The 17,973-nt window shown below is 52.1% G+C and overlaps 1 protein-coding gene across 2 annotated transcripts in view; it reads left to right on the forward strand.

The window, feature by feature from the left end:
* CRB2 (crumbs cell polarity complex component 2) overlaps window positions 1-17,973 on the forward strand; it is a 33,646-nt gene that overhangs the window by 12,155 nt on the left and 3,518 nt on the right. For both annotated transcript variants that reach the window (XM_071574435.1, XM_071574434.1), the window contains exons 3-12: window positions 31-226; window positions 600-739; window positions 1,148-1,330; window positions 2,176-2,289; window positions 10,722-11,669; window positions 12,461-13,017; window positions 13,295-13,460; window positions 14,262-15,129; window positions 15,734-15,850; window positions 16,265-16,391. In XM_071574435.1, coding sequence (XP_071430536.1) covers window positions 31-226; window positions 600-739; window positions 1,148-1,330; window positions 2,176-2,289; window positions 10,722-11,669; window positions 12,461-13,017; window positions 13,295-13,460; window positions 14,262-15,129; window positions 15,734-15,850; window positions 16,265-16,391 — 3,416 coding nt within the window. The remainder of the gene's footprint in view (window positions 1-30; window positions 227-599; window positions 740-1,147; window positions 1,331-2,175; window positions 2,290-10,721; window positions 11,670-12,460; window positions 13,018-13,294; window positions 13,461-14,261; window positions 15,130-15,733; window positions 15,851-16,264; window positions 16,392-17,973) is intronic.

Below are 17,973 nucleotides of genomic sequence, written 5' to 3' on the forward strand. Positions count from 1 at the left end.
ACATGGACATTTCTCTGTTTTGTAACAAAGGTGTGAACTGTGATGCTGAAATAGATGAATGTGCTTCAGAGCCTTGTCAGAATGGGGCCCTGTGCAGTGACCACATCGGGTTCTACACCTGCACCTGTGCCCCAGGTTATCAGGGAACCCACTGTGAGCTGGACATCAATGAATGTGAGAGCCAGCCCTGCCAGCACAACGGGACCTGTCAGGACCTCGTCAACAGGTGAGCACCAGTCCTGGTTGGGCAGGGAGACACCAGAGCAGAAACCTGGGGGGGAGGTTGGATTGGGTGTTTTGGACATCCCAGTGGCACTGACAGTGATTTATGGCTGTTACTGGGAGAAGCCCCTCCCAGCAGCAGGACTCGTGGGTGCTTAAAGGAGGGAGGAACAGATACAAAGGGAAATGATTAGCAGAGCATGACCAGCAGAGGCAACTGCTGAGAACATACCTGTGTCTGAATTTAGCTTCCCTCGGGTAAGGTGTGAACACAAGTGGGTACAAGCACTGTCAGCTGAGCTCCTTTTGCCCTTTGCTGACATGGGGCTGTGCAGCCTGAGGAGGAGCTGATGCCCTGCTGTGTTTGGTGCCCACAGGTACCACTGTGACTGCAGTGACACGGGCTTCGAGGGGGACCACTGTGAGCTGGACATCCTGGAGTGTGCCTCTGCCCCCTGCCTCAACGGTGCCACCTGCCTGGAGGGGGTCAGCCACTACAGCTGTGCCTGCTGGCCAGGTGGGACACGGGCATGGACAGCTCCTGCTTCAGGGCTGTGTTAAAGCAGGAGTTAGTGATCACACTGCATGGCCCAGTGGGGTTTGTCATTGTCTGGAAGGTGAGGCTGCCACTGCTGCCCTTTACAGGCCATCCCCAAATCCACCTGACCTGGGAAAATCACCCTGATTCTCAACCACAAAGTTTTATTTCACTTTCCTGCCATTTTCCATCATGAGGTCCTCTATCACGAGGTGATCCTTTCCTGCAAATGGATTATTTTGGCTCCTGTATTTGACATAGTGGAGAAAGCAAAGGGCCCTCCATGAGCTGCCGAGTCCTGGGTGCTGTTCCCACCCTCAGGGCAGGCACAGTGACTGGGGGGGTTGCAGAGGGGCTGTGCCTGACGCTGACACGGGTCCCTGGCAGGTTACACGGGGCAGGACTGTGAGCAGGACGTGGACGAGTGTGCAGCAGAGCCGTGTCTGAACGGGGCCGAGTGCCTGGAGCGCTCCAACCCCGCCCACTACGGGACACAGCCCGACTTCCCCGGCGCCTTCAGCCACAGCCAGGCGGCCGGGTTCCTGTGCCGCTGCCAGCCAGGCTTCACAGGTGAGCTGCCAGGGAATGCCCTTCCTGTGTGCCAGGGAGTGCTGGGTGCTTTGGGTACGTGGGGGTGAGGAGTCTGTGAGAAAAACCACTGGTGCTTCGGAGAGAGTGGCAGGCTGAGGCTTCTGTCCCGAGCTGTGGGGTGTATTGCAGAATATACTGAGAGCTGAGAGTCATTCTCTGCCCAGGCCTGTCTCCAGGTTGAGCCCACAGCCTGTGCACTCCCCAGTGCTCCAACGAATGTCCTCGGGCCATGCAGGTGCCAGGGTGGCTTCTCTTTGTCAGCCTCTCATGCATATGGCAGAATTCATCCCTGGGGGTTATCTGTGAAATTCCTCATCAGAGGAAGTTAATTCCCTGCAGTCACAGGTGTTTCCTTGATGAGACAGCTCTCATGACAGCAACTGTATAATCAGAGGGGGAGACCAGGGGTTCTTGATACTGTGCTCTTGGAGCTCTGTGAATGTTCCACTGAAGCATCACCCTCTCTCTGAATTATAGATATGTATAAAAGGCTGGATTTAACAGCTGGGGAAATTCCAAGCATAAACAGTAACACTTTATTATTTTATGAGAGAAAAATGAGGTTTTGGTCCACTATTGCATAAATGGGAATGGTTCAGAAGTTCTGACCTTGCCAGTGCTTGACACTGGAAAATCATTCCATACTTGATTTTCCCTGGCTGTTTTGGTGGTGTTGTCGTATGTGCCAGTGTCAAGAAATTCCTTTGCATTTTTAGATGACAGCAAAGAAATGCACAATATTATGAGTGGAGTTGTCGTTCAGGTTCTTTCCCTCATGCTGCACGAGTGCACTTCAGAAGCCTGTTTGTGTTTTCCCTTTGCAGGGGAGACCTGCTCTACCAACATCGATGAGTGTGAGTCCCAGCCCTGCCAGAACGGAGGGCTCTGCCAGGACCTCGTTAATGGCTTCCTCTGTCAGTGCCTGCCTGGCTACTCAGGTAATGCTGCTGGAAAAGGGGGCTGCAATCAGAGCCTTGTTTGGCTCCTTCGGAGGTGCTGCACTGCTGCCTGGCTGCAGGAGCCCAGCCTGCTGGGCAGGGCTGAGATGGACTGGGGGCGTGTGGGAGGGGTGTCTGCAGGTCACGTCTCAGATGCCCTGGGAAAGCTGTGTGAGTGTGGGCAAGTAACTTGAGAGGCCATGGCCTAGATCTGGAGACATGAGATCAACTATGAAATAGTCTGGGATCAGAGCGTCTGTATCCTGGAGTGAAAGTTCCTTGGGAGAACTGTGGGGGTTTTCTGTAAACGTGCTAAGATGGTGAACAAAAGCAGCTTTAAAGTTCAAAAGGGGTGCTTAACGTGCCAGTTGTCACAAACTCCTGGCTGAGCAGAGTAGCTCACCAGCACATAAACATCTGTAAAGCATCTCCATTCCCCAGCACTCCTGGATGATAAGAGCCAGCGATTTTTGGCTGAAGGCAGTAATCTGCTCTGTTAGGAGGTCAAAAGGTCTTTGTGATGTGAGCAAAGGAAGCCTTCTCTGTTTACAAGGGAACAGGGAGTCTGGATTCTTACCCAAATGCCCTGCCTGACCCTCAGGGTTCAGTTTTCTGCTGAGAAACTGGGGGACAGTGAATATTGCAGGTCAGCTCAGCAGGGATGGTACTGTGCTAACTGGTACTGAACCTCTTCTTGGTTTAAAATACTTGTTCTGTCTTGAAATGCTACGTGTACTGTCTGGGCAATGTAACACCAAAGAGTAGTTTGTAAGAAAGGGGCTCCCCAGCACATCCTGCATTTCTGTGTTTGAGGGGAGGGCAACCTCCTCACAGCGTTACCAGGCTGCCATCTCGTGGGAAAGACAAAAACTTGATGCCAAAAGAAAACCTGGTCCCTTAACTTGCAACAGCAGGTAGCAGCATTGCAGAGACTGTCTCAGGCCTTTATGGCATGGGAAAGTTTTGTTTTCCTTCTGCGGTTGCAGTGGTTGAGCTGTGTTGGTTTCATTCTGCCCAGCTCTTTCCTGGGAAGACTTTCATTCCCAAAATCGAAACTCAGCTCCTAGTTAACACCTTCTCTAAGTGGGCTGAATTCTTTGTGTGGTTTTCTGGCCTATCTCATTTGCTAATTTAGGCCAGGCCAAGAAAAATTTGCTTTTGTAGGTGAGGCCCTTGAAAATAAGCTTTTATCTGAGCTCTTTGTGGCTGCTTTCTTGGGCAGTTACAATGAGCTGAGGTCTTGTCCAAGGAGATGGTTTGAAGTTTATCCTGCTTGTCAGAATTCCCACTCACATCTGTGCCCTGTTCTCTTTTCCTCCTCCAGTGCCCCAGCACCCTCACATTGCTCAGAATTTCATTGTGCTTTGCCAAGCTGCAGATTGTTTAATCCTTTCCAATTCTTAGTGTGCTCCTGGGCAGAAAAGCTGACAGAAACACGGGATGATGGGCAAAGGAGCACTAGGGTTCATTCTGTTGCATCAAATTTGGGTTCATTAGTACTTGAAGGGATTAGAAGCAGGTTGCTCTTCTGGATATTGCTTTTGGTAAAGGACTTTGTCTCAGCTGAGGTAGTTGTGACACATGAACAGAGCGAAAGGCTGGGAGCAGTCTGTGAGATCAGCAAGTGCGTGTGGAGGAGTGAAGCTGACAGGGAAATAATAGCAATTAATCTCCCCTCCTTTGTCAATTAATCCCAGTACAGTCATGCTGGGTAAACAGCTTATTACTTCATATTAGGATCACAGAACAACTTTGTGAAGCTTCCCCTAATGTTTCTCTTCCAACCACATTTCTGTGGCAGCTCAGATCTGCCGTGAGCTTGGGCTTAAGCTGCCTCTGCTGATTAAAGTGAACTCGCTACTCTGGTGAGGAATGTTCTTGGGGCAGCAGGGGGTTCCTTCTGGGTGTTTCTGCCCTCAGTCTGAGGAATTTGGGGAGTGTTGGGATAACAATGCACGTCAGGAGAAATGCTGTCTTTGCAAATCAGCTGCTGTCTGAGGCTGCAGCAGTTCAGAGATGTGCCTTCTCTCTGACATGGAGTGGGTGCAAAAGTGGAGCCTCATTCCTGAGGGAGCAACGTGGCAGGTCCTGGGGAGTCTGTGCAGCACAGTTTGTGCTTTAGCAGGATGTGCAACCTGAGAGATGGGAGAGGAATGAAGCAAGAGGTTGCACAGGTACTAAATGGAGTGCAAAGGAGAATGAGTCTTGCACGGTCTTGCAAATTATGTCAACTGTGGTCAAGAGAAAGGCATGTTGGCAAAAGTCAGTCTTTTAGGAAAAAAATTCCAACAGCATGAATTCTTTATTTATAGGAATGGTTTCAGTCCATCATGTCTTTACTGGGCTATAGTTCAGGCCAGGACAGCAAAAAGGTACCTCCATTTGTCACTGATTTTTAACCTGTGAGAATGTAACCACTGGAGTTTGGATCATTCACCCTTTAGAAAGTTTTCAGTGGCCTTGTGTCTGTGCTCCTGCCGAGCTGTGGTCAGGAGGGTGTCCTGAGCCATGGGGTGGCACTGCCCGTCCCCACCGCACACAGCCCGGCCTGGCACGGGCACCTGAGAGCAGGGCAGGCTCTGGGCCTGTCTGCACATGGCTGAGGAACCCGGTGCTTTCATGGGAACTCAGGGTGATGTGGTGTGAATGTGTCTCGGTATAATTGGAGTGCTTATTGACCATCTGACTTTGTGCAGACTTTCTGCCTTTGTCTCCTTAAAGAAGGAGAAACCTTCTGTGCAGCAGCTGTAAATGGTGACTGTGAGGGTGCCAGCCCAGATCAAATGGGCTTCAGTTCCTGGGTCATGGGTCAGGGAATAAATGGGAGATGCTTCTTCCTTCTAACCACCTTTGGAGAGATTTAATTTTTTTGTGCAGGTGTTTCTTGATGTCAGATTTGTTTTAGAGACGTTGCCTCTACAGCAAGGGCAGCTAAAAGGTTAAGATAGTAAAGAGATTAGAGGCCTGTTCCCCCTGCAACCAAATCCCTTTTGGTAAATATAGCTGAAGGAGCCAGGCAGCACTTGGTGAGACTCCCCCACTTGCCTCCTGTTCCACATTGCTTCTCCCTGCTGGATCCCAGCTCCATGGCAGTCAGACCCTTTGACTTCCCTGTCATCTGATCAGAACTGAGCTGCAGCCAGAGCCTGCTGTGCCCAGTGCCAGGTGAGAGCAGAATCCGTGCTGGTGCCTTTGGGTGTGCTGGATTTCAGTCCCTACTGTACTGTGTGTGTGTGGAAATACGGATGTGTGGGTGTAGAAACCAAAATATGGATCTTTTTTAGGGGATTGAATGTTCTCTAGTCTTCACAGTTGTTACACTTTATTGTTGCAGTAGTGGCTGAATGGGCACAAGTGCCCATTTGTTTTCCCTTGAGCAGTAAGAGAGGAGTCATAGTAGCTGATAGAGATAGTGCTCCAAATCTGTGCTGGGCCAGGGCTGTGTGTGCACAGGACCCAGATGTGGCTCTGGGAGAAGTTTGGTCTCCAAACAAACACTCACTATATCCCTCCCACTTAAAATGTCTGTAAAACTGACTGGCATGTTTGGATTGAGTGAAATTAAGACGGTGCAATGGCTCCATGAATTGTGGAATGCTTTCTTTTAATATCTTAGTGATACTGCTAATGCAGATTCCAGACACTGGCACGTGGGAGTTGTGTTGGCACTAACAGAGACTCCAAGTTTGGGGAAAAGCTCTCAGACAACATTTCTTCAGAGAAACAGGAGACTTCTCTGGGTCCTTACAACAACCAAGTACAATTCTCCTCCAGGAATTTTATAATCTGAAAGTAACTATATTAAAAAAACAACAATAAAACAGAACCCTAGAGGAAAAAAAGGAGACTGCAACAGCTAATTTGATAAGGAAAGAAAGTTTTGATTCTACAGTGCCATGTCTGAACTGCTACAGTCACCATTACTCAGGGAATTTCCTTCCATTCAGTTTGACTTCAGGGAAACAGATCATGGTTGTTAAAATCTAAAACATTTCTCTGTGACTGTGGCAGAGTGGAAATGCCTGTGCACAGGGAACAGGGCACAGGGAGGAGGCACAGCATGGGATGGTCCCCGATTCAGTCAGTACTGAATGTGCAGCAGGGCCCAGGTTCACTCTGCCTTTGGAACTCTCCTTGTTCCTGTGGGTTAGATATTGCACAATGGTGGAAATGCAGCTTTCTGGCTCAGCCTATGAAAAGAAAAATCCATATTTTGGCCTTGTTCATGGCATTTGGCAGGTTCACCTGGGAGGCAGCAAGGGCGAGAGGTTGTCTCTTGGCTTGTTGCTGCTGGAGCTGAGGCTGTGGGCACTGCAGGGCAGCGCTGTGAGCACATTCCTGGTGTCAGCACGGCCAGGGGCCAGCTGGGAGGGTCAGGGCCGGGCTGGATTAGACCTGGCGCAGTGCAGGGCTCTGCTCCAGCCCTGCCTCAGCTGCAATCCCTTCTCGTCTGCCCGGCACCACCTGCACACGCCGGGCCCTTCGCCCCAGCCTGTTCTGTGATCCCTCCCCCTTCACCCCGTTTTTTCCCTTTGCTGTCACCAATGTCCACAAGGAGCCAGCCATGAAATCTGCGCTGATTGGCGTGATCCTGGAGGGGATGGTTCTGCTCGCAGGTAACGGACCCGTGCGGTGCCCGCGCTGTCCTGCAGCCCCGTGTGCGTGTGCCCGCCCGGGGCAGGGCGGGGTGGGCGCTCAGCGCTGGCCGCGGGCACCGCCGGGAGCAAGAACTGATTAGCGAGGAAGAATGCTTTGATTTTGATTTGTTTTGGAAACTTTGGGGCCAGGAATGTCCCTGTCGCAGGGGGCCCAGCGCGGCAGCCCAGCCCGGTCCGTGCAGAGTCCAGGGACCGTCCGGAGCCCCATCCCGGTGTTTGGCTCGGGGGAGCTGTGCGGACACACAGGGGGCCCGGCGGTGTCTGTGGTGCGTTCCTGGGGCTTTGGACAGATGTTTTCGCATTTGCCTTTAATAATTTAAAACTGCCTTTCTGCGAAGTAGTTTTTGCCGTAACTCGGAGGCCAAACCCTTTGCCGGCCCGTGCCCTTCGCAGCCCCTCCGGAGCGGCAGCGAAGGGTTGCCATGGAAATGGCAGTAATTGTGCAAGTCTAATTGTGTCGGGGGCCGTTTGTTGCGGCTAATTCTCTCTCTCCCCCCTCTCCCCCTTCGCTCCTTTCTTCTTTTGATAATAATAATACAATCCCTAATTAGGATGCAGCAGGGAAGGGTCGTCAGGAATTCGGCTGCCTTAGGGAGAGGCGAGCGCTGCTGGCCAGGCAGCCCCTGAGCGCCGTGTTTCAAGGAACACACCTTGCCCTTCAAGGGTTTTGGTATCTGAGAGCTAAATTGGGATATTTCCCTTCCTGTGTGCTTATTCTTTTAACATTGTAGGTGTTGGTTGAGGTGTACAATTCTTACACTGCATGCAATGAATCTCTGCTGATCAGTGGCAGCCACATCATTCCCTTCATTCGGGGATTTATTCCCACTTGCTCCTATGGAACAGGACTGTTCCCACCACAGCGGCACCGCTTGGAATGTGGGGAAGGATTTGTATTTGAACATACTGTGAAAGCTCAGCCACTCCTGAGGGTTTCTGACCCAGCCCGTGGGTCCACGGCTTGGGACTGTTGCTGCAAACACTGCGGAATTAACGGGCGTGTTTGAAATCCTTGTCTCCAGATTGCAGCCTTTTAAATACCACTTGTCTGATTTCCAGATAACAAGTTCCACTGGTTTGCTATTGTTAGTCTGTAACTAGATAAGGAACTCATTAAACGTTTTAAAGTCTCCTAATGATGTGATGAAGCAGATTGGCAACAGTGCTCTTACTAGTGATGGTTCACAAAATAGTAAACATTTGAGCGAAGATATTTAGAGGGAGCAGAGGAAACTACTGAGAGTAACTTGTTTTTGTCAAACTTAGTTGTGCCTCCCTCTTTTATTTTTTAAAATATACCTGGAAAGGGATGCCTATGCTGCTCTTAGAGAAAAAAATCAGTTTTGAACTACTTCTTAATATCTGCTTCCCAATGGGTCTGCAAAGACACAACTGTCCATGTCTTGGAGAAGAGTGGAATAAGGATATCCAGGAAATGATCTGTACTTCTGGAACCTGTAGTGATGTAGCTCCAGGTAACTGTTCAGCAAGGGGTGAATTGGCTTCCAGGACAAAAATTAGCGTTAGCCAGATTGTGTGAAGCTTCTTCTTTTCACTCACTTCAAACAAACAATCTAAGAACTCAAACCAGCTGCATCCCATGGGAAAGCTTGGTGTTTAATTAGCCACTACCCGGGGGTTGTGCACTCACCTGGGGACTAATTTGCCACCTGGTGTGGAGCCCTCACCCCACAGGTGTGTGCTGGGACAGCCCAGGCAGGTGTTCCTGCTGCTGCACAACCAGAGAGCTCCCTGGGCAGAGCCCTGGGCAGGCTGGGAATGTGGGATGGGAAAAGGGGCCTCTCCCCTCCCCCCAGCCCTCTCAGAAATGCAGAAATTCATGGCATCTCTCCTTTTGTTATCCAGACCAGTGTTATCTTTGCCCTGGCAAATATCAGCAGCTCTGCTCTGAAACAGCAGCATCTCCAGAGCTTGGGAATATCCCACACCTGTCTTTGCTTATTCAGCAGCATCTCCAGGGCTTGGGAATATCCCACACCTGTCTTTCCTTATTCAGCAGCATCTCCCCTGAGTCTGACTGCAGACCTGCCTCCTGCAGTCTGGAGAGCCCTCCAAGAAAAGCCACTCCACAGAGTTCTACTGACTTTTCTCAGTTGCAATTGAAGTCTCTCTTCCAGACTGGGATTTTCCAGGACCAGTGATGTCTCTTATACTTCATTTATTCCAACACATTTCCTTCATAGGTTTTTGCTGCAATCTTAATTCTGTCCTTGCTGTTTCCTTTACAGGTCAGATCACAGCCCAGGTTTTGTGTGCTGAGCAAGCCCAGCATTACTGGCCAGAGGGAAAGGGCTGTGCTGAGGTAGTGTCAGCAACTCTCAGTCTGAGCTGAGCTCTTCTTCCAGGCAGATGATCCTGTCCAAATTCAGTGCTTTTCCACAGGCACTCCAGAGCAGTTCTCTTACACAGTAGAGAGCAAGGGCCCAGATGAACCCAGAGCAGAGCAGCTCTGGTATAGCTGTAAGTGATGCATTACTACAGCCTTGCACTGCTCTTCAGCACTTCTCAGAGCCCCACGGGGTTCTGTCCCTGCACTGGCACAAACAGTTTGGAGCTGGAAGCTGTGCCGAGCCCTCCTCTCCCTGCAGAGCTCACTCTGGTGCCAGCACCGACACTGGGGCTGACAGAGGGGGCAGCTTGGACAGGGACTACCAGTTGTGAGGGGACAAACCATATTCAAGAGGCCTGGATCTTTGCTAAGTTTTTACTTTTAATCACACACCAAGTCCAGCTCCAGTGCTCCCGTTTCTAATGCCCCATCTCCCCTCATCTCTCTCCCCCTGGCAACTCTCTAATCTCTCTGACATGCACATTCTGTCTAGTGGCTATTCTTTACAAACGTCCTTTGTGTTTTGATTCCCCTCCTTTGTGTGTGAATTCCTTTTTTCTTCCTGCTGCCCTGGTTGTGCTTGCTGGCTGGATTCGGGTGTAATGCTATTAGATTGGGATAATCCATGCTTGGTTTATCTGTGGGACTGTCTCTGAAGATTAGTGAAAACCAACGTTATGGGCCAGATAAAGTGAACTGGTTCAGAAGGGCTCTTCTGTCAGTCTGGGGATGCTCAGGAAAATGACAGCAGATTTTCATTATCCAGATTTGGTGTAATGGCCTGTAATTTACTTGGGCCCCGTTGGGGTCCCTGTGCCTTGAGGAGACAGAGCAGCAGAGCAGGACCTCACCCAGTTCCCTTCTGCAGGACTGGGCAGGACTGAAATCAGCTTAGTGCAGGCATGGCAGAGTGCCTGTGGAGCATGATTGGTTTGTTGTTTGGTAATGAATTGAGTTCTGTGAGTTTTACAACTGGTGAGTTGTCTTGGAATTTGAATTTTTTTAACTGAGGCTTTCCAGTAACTTCTTATTTTAACACTGCCTGAAACACTGGTGCCTGGAACATGCTCCAGTCAGATCTACAGTTACCTGGAGTTTCAGCATACCAAACCTATTAAGGAAAAAGCATAAAATCTTGTCTGTGCTGTTCTGTTGCTTTGATCCCCTCTGCACGTTGACTCCCTGTGGTGCTGGGGAGAGCAGAGCAGTGTGTGGGATGGTGTGGCTGATGGGCCAAAGCTCTGTGAACAGCACCTGGGAGGACACACAGGTTTGGGTTTGCTGCTCTGCCAGCAGCAGCAGGGCCCTGTGCAGTGAGTGTGGGGCTCTCTGCTGGCTCTGGGAGCACCAGAGGGCTGTGCCAGGCTGGGGCTGGGAAGGGTCTCAGTCCCTGCAGTGACATCCCCTCTCTACGTCTCTTCCAGGTGTGGAATGTGCTGTTAACATCAATGAGTGTGAGGAGGGGCCCTGCAAGAACGGAGCTGTCTGTGAGGATGGCATTGCTGACTATTCCTGCCACTGTGCCCCTGGCCAGGATGGCACAGTCTGGGGAGGGAAGAACTGCTCTGTGAGGCTCACGGGGTGCCAGACCCACGACTGCCAGAACGAGGCCTTGTGCATCCCCACCTACCAAGCCGAGAGCCACGGCCACCTGTGCCAGTGCCAGCCTGGTTTCTCTGATGCCACGTGCTCGACACCAACGACGTTTTCCTTTGCTTCCAGAGGGTATCTGCTGGTTGAGCTGCCCGTGGGCAACGAGAGTGGCAGTGCCGCGGGAGGGGAGCGGGTGCCCCGCGTCTCCCTGCGCTTCCGCACCACCCTGCCCAGCGCCATCCTCTTTTACCGAGGGCACCCAGCCGAGTACGTGTTCCTGGAGCTGTGGGAGGGCACCCTGCACGCAGAGCTGCGGAGCGGGGACGTTGGGTACCCGCTGCTCCTGGAGGGGCTCAGACTGGATGACGGCCAGTGGCACAAAGTGGAAGTTGTTGTGCACAGCACCCTGCAGCTGAGGCTCTGGCACGGCTCCTGCGAGGCAGGTGTGTGCCTGCAGAGCGCTCCTGTCCCGCCTGGCACTGCCCTGACCCCGCAGGCCTTCTCCAGCCTGTACGTTGGAGGTGCTGAGGAGCCCATGGCCAACAACACACGCAGCCAGCAGGGCTTTGTGGGCTGCCTGGAAGATGTGCAGGTGGACACCGAGGCCGTGCTGCCAGAGGATCTGCCAGTGGGAGAGTCCTCTGTGGTGAGGCCAGGCTGTGACCGGACAGAGTGGTGCCAATCCCAGCCCTGCCTGCATGGAGGGCTCTGTGTGGACCTTTGGGCGACCTTCAGGTGTGACTGTGCCAGGCCTTACGGAGGCCCAGCTTGCTCACATGGTAAGTGCCTCGGGATTTACCCCTGCCAGCTCCAGAGGTGCAAGGGGAGTGCTGGGATCAGCTCTGGAAACAGTATTCTCTGCTTGGCCAGGGGGGAAACTAAAGCAAGAGCCTTCATGAATGAAATTCTCCTTGATCCCTCTCCTGTCACTTGCTCCTGCAGGAATGACTGTCAGTTTTGTGGTGGATGTTACTCCTGGTTGGGGCAGGGGCTCTGACTTCACGTTCCTAACAATGTGTGAATGCAGGGCCAGGGAAGTTGTTTTACTGGGAAAAGCTGATCTTGGGCTTCTGAGCTGAGGATGAATAGGAATGTCTTGCTTTATAGGTAAACCACAGAGTGGTAAAGGAAGCTTTTTGACAAGCCTGAGGTAAAATCATATCTATTTGCATTTTTTGCTCCTGCAAGGCTTGTATTAGTATTGTTCCAGTTTTTTGTTTCAATTCTGAGCCCTAAACATGGCATGTACTGCTATTACCAAGTTTACAAGTTTGAAAAGCAAACCCTGTAGCTCAGAAGTTCTTGAGTAAACCTGATGGGTTGGCAAGGGCTCTGCTAGACCTGAATTTCACTCTTGTGCTATGTGGGTGCTCAAAGTCCTGCCCTCCAGAGGAAGCCAGGACATGGTCACCACTTTAGTTCCACAGACTGGGGAGGAGCATCATTACCCTGACACATGTTGAAAACATTGAGAAGGATTTGCCCCCATTCCTGAGGAGCTGCTGCTCCGAACATCCCTGTGCCAGCTGCATTCCCTCTGTCTCTGATGGGCATTTCTCTTCTCTTCCAGAGCGCCCAGCAGCCACATTTGGCCTAGAGAACTCCACCAGCTTTGCCTCTTTCGCCCTGTCTGACAGCCTCGGTGCAGACTTCAACATCTCCTTCTTCATGCGCAGTCGGAAGCCGCACGGTTTGCTCCTGCAGATCGGGAATGAAACAGGCCCAGGGCTCACCATCTACCTGAGAGATGGCCAGCTGAGGGTGGAGGTGTCACCCATGGACACTGTGACATTTCCAGAGGATGTGGTTGATGGGAGAAGACATTTGGTAGCCCTGTCTTTCCAAGGAGGCACTGTGGGTGCTCAGCAGTCGGACTCGTACGTGGAGCTGGGACAGCTCGTGGCACAGCCCCTGCCACCCGGGTCAGCAGTGTATGTTGGGGGCCACCCGGACCCTGGGACTGCAGAGCTTTGGGGGGGCTACTTCAAGGGCTGTTTGCAGGACCTCCAACTCAACAACCACCAGATACAGTTCTTCCAGGCTGAGAACTACAGTCTGCCACAGGAACTCAACGGGACTCAGAGTGGGAACCTGGTGAATGGCTGCATCTCTGATAACACCTGCAAGGTATGTGATGTCTCTTGTTCGTCTCTGTGTGCAGTTCTTTGCCAAAGTGCCAGAGTTCCTGTAGGCCAGTGGTGGGCACAGGGAGAAGCAGGGGTTCAGGAATTTCTTGTGCAGAGACCCTTGTGCTTCCTTCTCTGCTGTTGAGTCGGTTTAATTTCCCTTCTCTCTTGATTCAAACACTGCTTGTACTGGTCTGCGTTGTCACAATTCTACCAAATTCTCTTTAGACCTAAAGATGAATTATGCTGCCCCTAAATTCCCCTGTTTTGTTTTTCAGTCTGAGCCATGTCAGAATGGTGGCAGATGCATTGTCACTTGGAATGATTTCCATTGCAGTTGTCCAGCAAATTTCACTGGGAAATTTTGTGAAGAGAGAGTCTGGTGTGAAAGTGACCCTTGTCCTGAAGCCACCACCTGCATAGACGTTGTAGCAGGATATGTGTGTAAGTTCTGCTCTCCTGCTTGTGTTGGTAAAATCCCTGAAGTTCCCTGTCTATGATCAATATTCCTTGTTTGTGCTGTTGAAATAAATACAAACACATGCTGCAAAAATGGAGGGGTGCCCAGGGACACACTCCTGCAGCAGCACATGCTCTGTGGGTTTGCCCCATGTGTGACAGCACAGCTGGTTCTGTGACTGTGTCTCAATCAGGGGGAACCTCTTCATTGCTGAGGAGTGATCCCAGCTCATCACCAGCCCAGCACCAGGACTGTCCAGGTCTCAGAGATGTTCAGCCAGTTATAGAGGCTCAGGTTATTTCACCAAGCAGGGCCCAATTCATATTGCAATCATGTCTGGGTTTCTCCTAAGAGAGAACCATGAAGGATGAGAAAAACTAGTGAGGTTATGGTGCCCTGGTGTGGAGGAGGGTTGTCTATGGCTGGAGAGTGTCCTGGAACTCAGGGTGACAGCGTGTCCCCAGCTCTGCCCCTGGCTGCCTCAGCAGCTCTGGCTGTGTCACTCTTCTGGCCTGGGCTCTACTTTTCTGGCAGTAAAAGGGGAATAGTTTGATTATTGTGCAGTGAGACTGATGAGTAAAAAGTACTACACAGAGCTGGACATTATTACCAGGGGCGTGACTGTAAACAGGAAGAGCTTTAAAGATGCAGCAGCTCGGGCTGTAATCCTGCTCACACTAAGCTTACAGGATTCTCAGGGAGGGAACCTGCCAGGAGTGTGCCATTGGTCTGTCTCAAACATGACTGTCTTTCAAATCCCTCACACTCTGCCCCTTTATTTATAGGTCTGGCTAATGCCACATTTAACAGTTACGCTGCTGTGGAATTTACCACCAACGCATCCGTGGCCAGAACCCTGAGCAGCCTCCACATGGATTTCAGGACCAGGGATGAAGATGCTGTTTTGTTGCAGGCTGTGGAAGAGGTGGATTCCCTCCAGGTAGCCATTAGGAACTCCTCCCTGGTTGTTGTCATCAGGAGTGGGAACAGCATTGAGGGTGTGAGCTTCCTGAGCACGCAGCCGGTCACGGACGGGGCCTGGCACTCGGTGTCGGTGTCCATGGAGGAGCCGGGCGCGCCCTCCTCCCGCTGGCTGCTCCGGCTGGACGGTTTGGTGAACGTGACCCTGCAGGGCAGCGCCGGGAGCTTGGACTTCCTCAAGAACAACGTGCTGGTCGTCCTGGCCGAGAACTTCACGGGCTGCCTGGGGGCGGTGCAGATCGGGGGGCTGTACCTGCCCTTCGCGGCGCCGCGGCCGTACCCGCAGCCCGAGCAGTTCCTGCAGGCCGTGCCCGCGGCCCTGCGGCTGGGCTGCGCCGGCGCCGACGTGTGCGCCTCGGCGCCCTGCCTGCACGGCGGCACCTGCCGCGACCTGTTCGACGCCTTCGGCTGCGGCTGCAGCGCGGGCTGGGCCGGGCCGCGCTGCCAGCACAACCTGGACGACTGCCAGCCCAGCCCCTGCGTGCACGGCCGCTGCGTGGACGCCGTGGCCGACTTCCAGTGCGAGTGCTTCCGCGGCTTCATCGGCAAGCGCTGCGACATCAACGTGGACGACTGCGTGCGCCACCAGTGCCTCAACGGGGCCACCTGCGTCGACGGCGTCTACGGGTACTCCTGCAAGTGCCCCCCGCAGTTCTCGGGGCCTCGCTGCGAGTAAGTGCCTGGGCTGCCCCGGGTGAAGTGGGGTTCAACCTGGGGACACTGGGGAAATATTTCATTGCAAGTCTCTGGTAAAGCACCTGAATTGTGCTGAGTCAGGAGGTGCTGTCCAGATCCTCCCTGATGGGGGCTCAGCCTCGTACAGGATAAGGATCCTTCCTTCTGGTGTGGGTAGTCCCCATGCTACGTGTCAGAGCTGCTTAAAGGGCAAGTTCTCTAGCCTGTTGTCACTTCCCTCTAGCATTTCCCAAGAACTCCATCTTCTCTGGGATTTGACTTCCCTCTGCCATGTTCCCGTGTTGATTTAAAACAAAACAGCTCCTGTCCCTGATAGTGTTTTCATCAGCAAGAACAGGCAACTGTCTGAGAAAAGGCCTGGTACCGATACAGCTCCTGCCTGTTCTCTGGGCATGCTCCGAGTCATACTCTGATATTCTGGAAGATTTCTGAGACTCTTCCTCTCCACTTGTGTCAAAGTCCTTCCTGAAATAGCAGTGACTGTCCCTATGACCCTCGGCAGCCCCTCCTTGAAGCCCCACACCCCCTCCCTGTGCTCCCCAAACCTGGCTGCTCCAGAGCCTGTCCTTGCTCTCCCCAGGTGGCCGTTCCCACCTCAGCAGTGCGGCAAGAACTTCACGTGTCTGAACGGCGGCCGGTGCGTCAGCGAGAGCTGGGGAGCCAACTGCTCCTGCAGGCCGGGCTTCACGGGCAGGAAGTAAGTGCTGCAGGAGCCAGAGCTCAGCTCCTCCTCGTGGGGAGGCTGAGCAGGGCCAGGCCCCACCTCTGCCATGTTCCTGTGCCAGTCAAACAGCTGCCCCTCAGCTGTACATGAGCTGTTACTTTGAGCAGAGGGGCCTTGAGATCATCTGCTGCCAACACCAGTTTTTGCAGCAAGAACCGCTTCAAAGTAGTTCTTGGGCCCTTGTGAGAATTCACTGCCTGTGCTGGCCTCAGTCCCACAGAAACCACAACAGCAGGGTTGGTGTGAATGGGGGAAAAATTCATGGAGAGAAAGCACCTGAAAAAGATGCAACAGACACTTTTCAAATAAGTGAGGCGTTTTTAGAGTGTATGATGTCCTGTGGCACAGGAACGTAAGTGACAGTTCTAATACCCTTTTCCTTTGCAGCTGTCAAATCAACATCAACGAGTGTGAGCCGAACCCGTGCCAGAACGGGGGCACGTGCCAGGACTCGGAGAACAGATACGAGTGTGTGTGCAGTGCCAGCTACACCGGCGAGCGCTGCGACATCAACGTAAGCACTGCCCGGGGCTGCTGGGGCTGCCCAGCACGGGGGGAACCAGCTGGGACCAGACAATCCTCAACTGGGAATGGCTTTCTCTCTGCAGTGCTGCTGCATGTTGGTCTCCAGCATAAAAACAACTGCAGCAAATACCTCTCAGTATCTGCATGTGCTGCCATATGGCTTTTGGGGCTGTCTCTGCACATTTCCATAGATTTCACAACTCTTTGGACAGTAATGCAGCTACTGCAGTTGGCCCAGTTTCCTGGAGAACGGAATATCAGTTGGCATTTTGTCTTGCATGAGATTAACAAAGCACCTTCTCTCTCTAAAATAATCCCAGTAGAAATGAATGTTTGGAGAAGGGAAGTGGGATGAAGTTGGACTGAAAGTGGTTCAGGTCTGAGTTCACAGCTGTGGCCCATCCCTGAGCTGCTGTCCCTGGTGCTGGCCCTGCTGTCCCTGTGTGTCTGATCCCAGTGTTCTGGGGGGCTGGGATCCACACCCTTGCTTTCTCTCTGTACAGCTGTTGCATGGACAGGTAGCTTGTCTGGTAACCTGGGAATGTACTAACCCCTCCTGCATGGAAAGGGCCGTGTGCCAGGCGGGGGGTGCTGCTGTTGCTGTTACCAAGGGCACTGCAACGCCCATGCCAAGGTCACCCTGACACTTCAGTTTGCATGCACTGACTCCTTCAGGCATCTCCATCCCCTCTGTCCCAGGACACTTCTTGTGGTTTCCTTCTATTCGTGTTCATCACCCCTTTTGCTTTTCTGCAGAACTTTCCTTCCCCTCTGGCGAGGCCAGGCCCGTGGTGGGGCAGGGCAGGGCTGGGCTGGGCTGGGCTGGTGCTGTTTGCACAGGAGCAGTCACTGGGGTGGCAGCTGAGCTCTCCTCTCTCCCCTCCTGCAGCAGCAGCAGCAGCACAGGCAGGGGCTGGACTAACCTGCATGCTCTGCAAAGCCACAACTAACCCTGCACTGCACTCAGGTCTGGGCAGGCTCAGGGAACCAACCTCAACTTCAGGCACTGCAAAAGGGCAGAAGGACTTCCAGGTCCTCTGGGAATGTTCCTTTGCTGCTTTGTGAAGTGAGCACAGACTGAAGGGCATCCAAAAGCTCTAAATAATCCAGCTTGAATTATTTTGGTTTGCAGGGTGGCAGTTACGTTGTTAGCAATAAGAGATATTTCTTATTTTTAGGCTTATTGTAAAGCTTTCTTTCATGACAAAAATGCTACAGTTGTTTTAGTTCTTTGTTGTTTTCTTCCATGCCATCCTTAATTCCACCAGAATCTAGAGACTCATTTCTCTTCTCAGTACTGGGGCCTTCTATCATCTCCATCTTCCATCCACGTCCTGACCTTTTTAACATCTTCCCCATCCTGCTGCAAGTTTTATCCAAGTCTCTTTCACAGTTTAACAGCCAAATCAATTCTCTGCTTTGCCATTAGAGGCATCATTGAACATTTTTTCTCCTGCTTGGGGAAATTTTTTGGGGTTACCAAAAGTTCATATTACTCTGCATTAACTTTATAGTTTTAATTTTCTTTTTTTTTTTTTTTGCAACATTGGTCAGGTCTTTGCCAGTGGCAC

Source organism: Pithys albifrons, chromosome 20 (assembly GCF_047495875.1).
Source record: "Pithys albifrons albifrons isolate INPA30051 chromosome 20, PitAlb_v1, whole genome shotgun sequence".
NCBI lineage: Eukaryota > Metazoa > Chordata > Aves > Passeriformes > Thamnophilidae > Pithys > Pithys albifrons.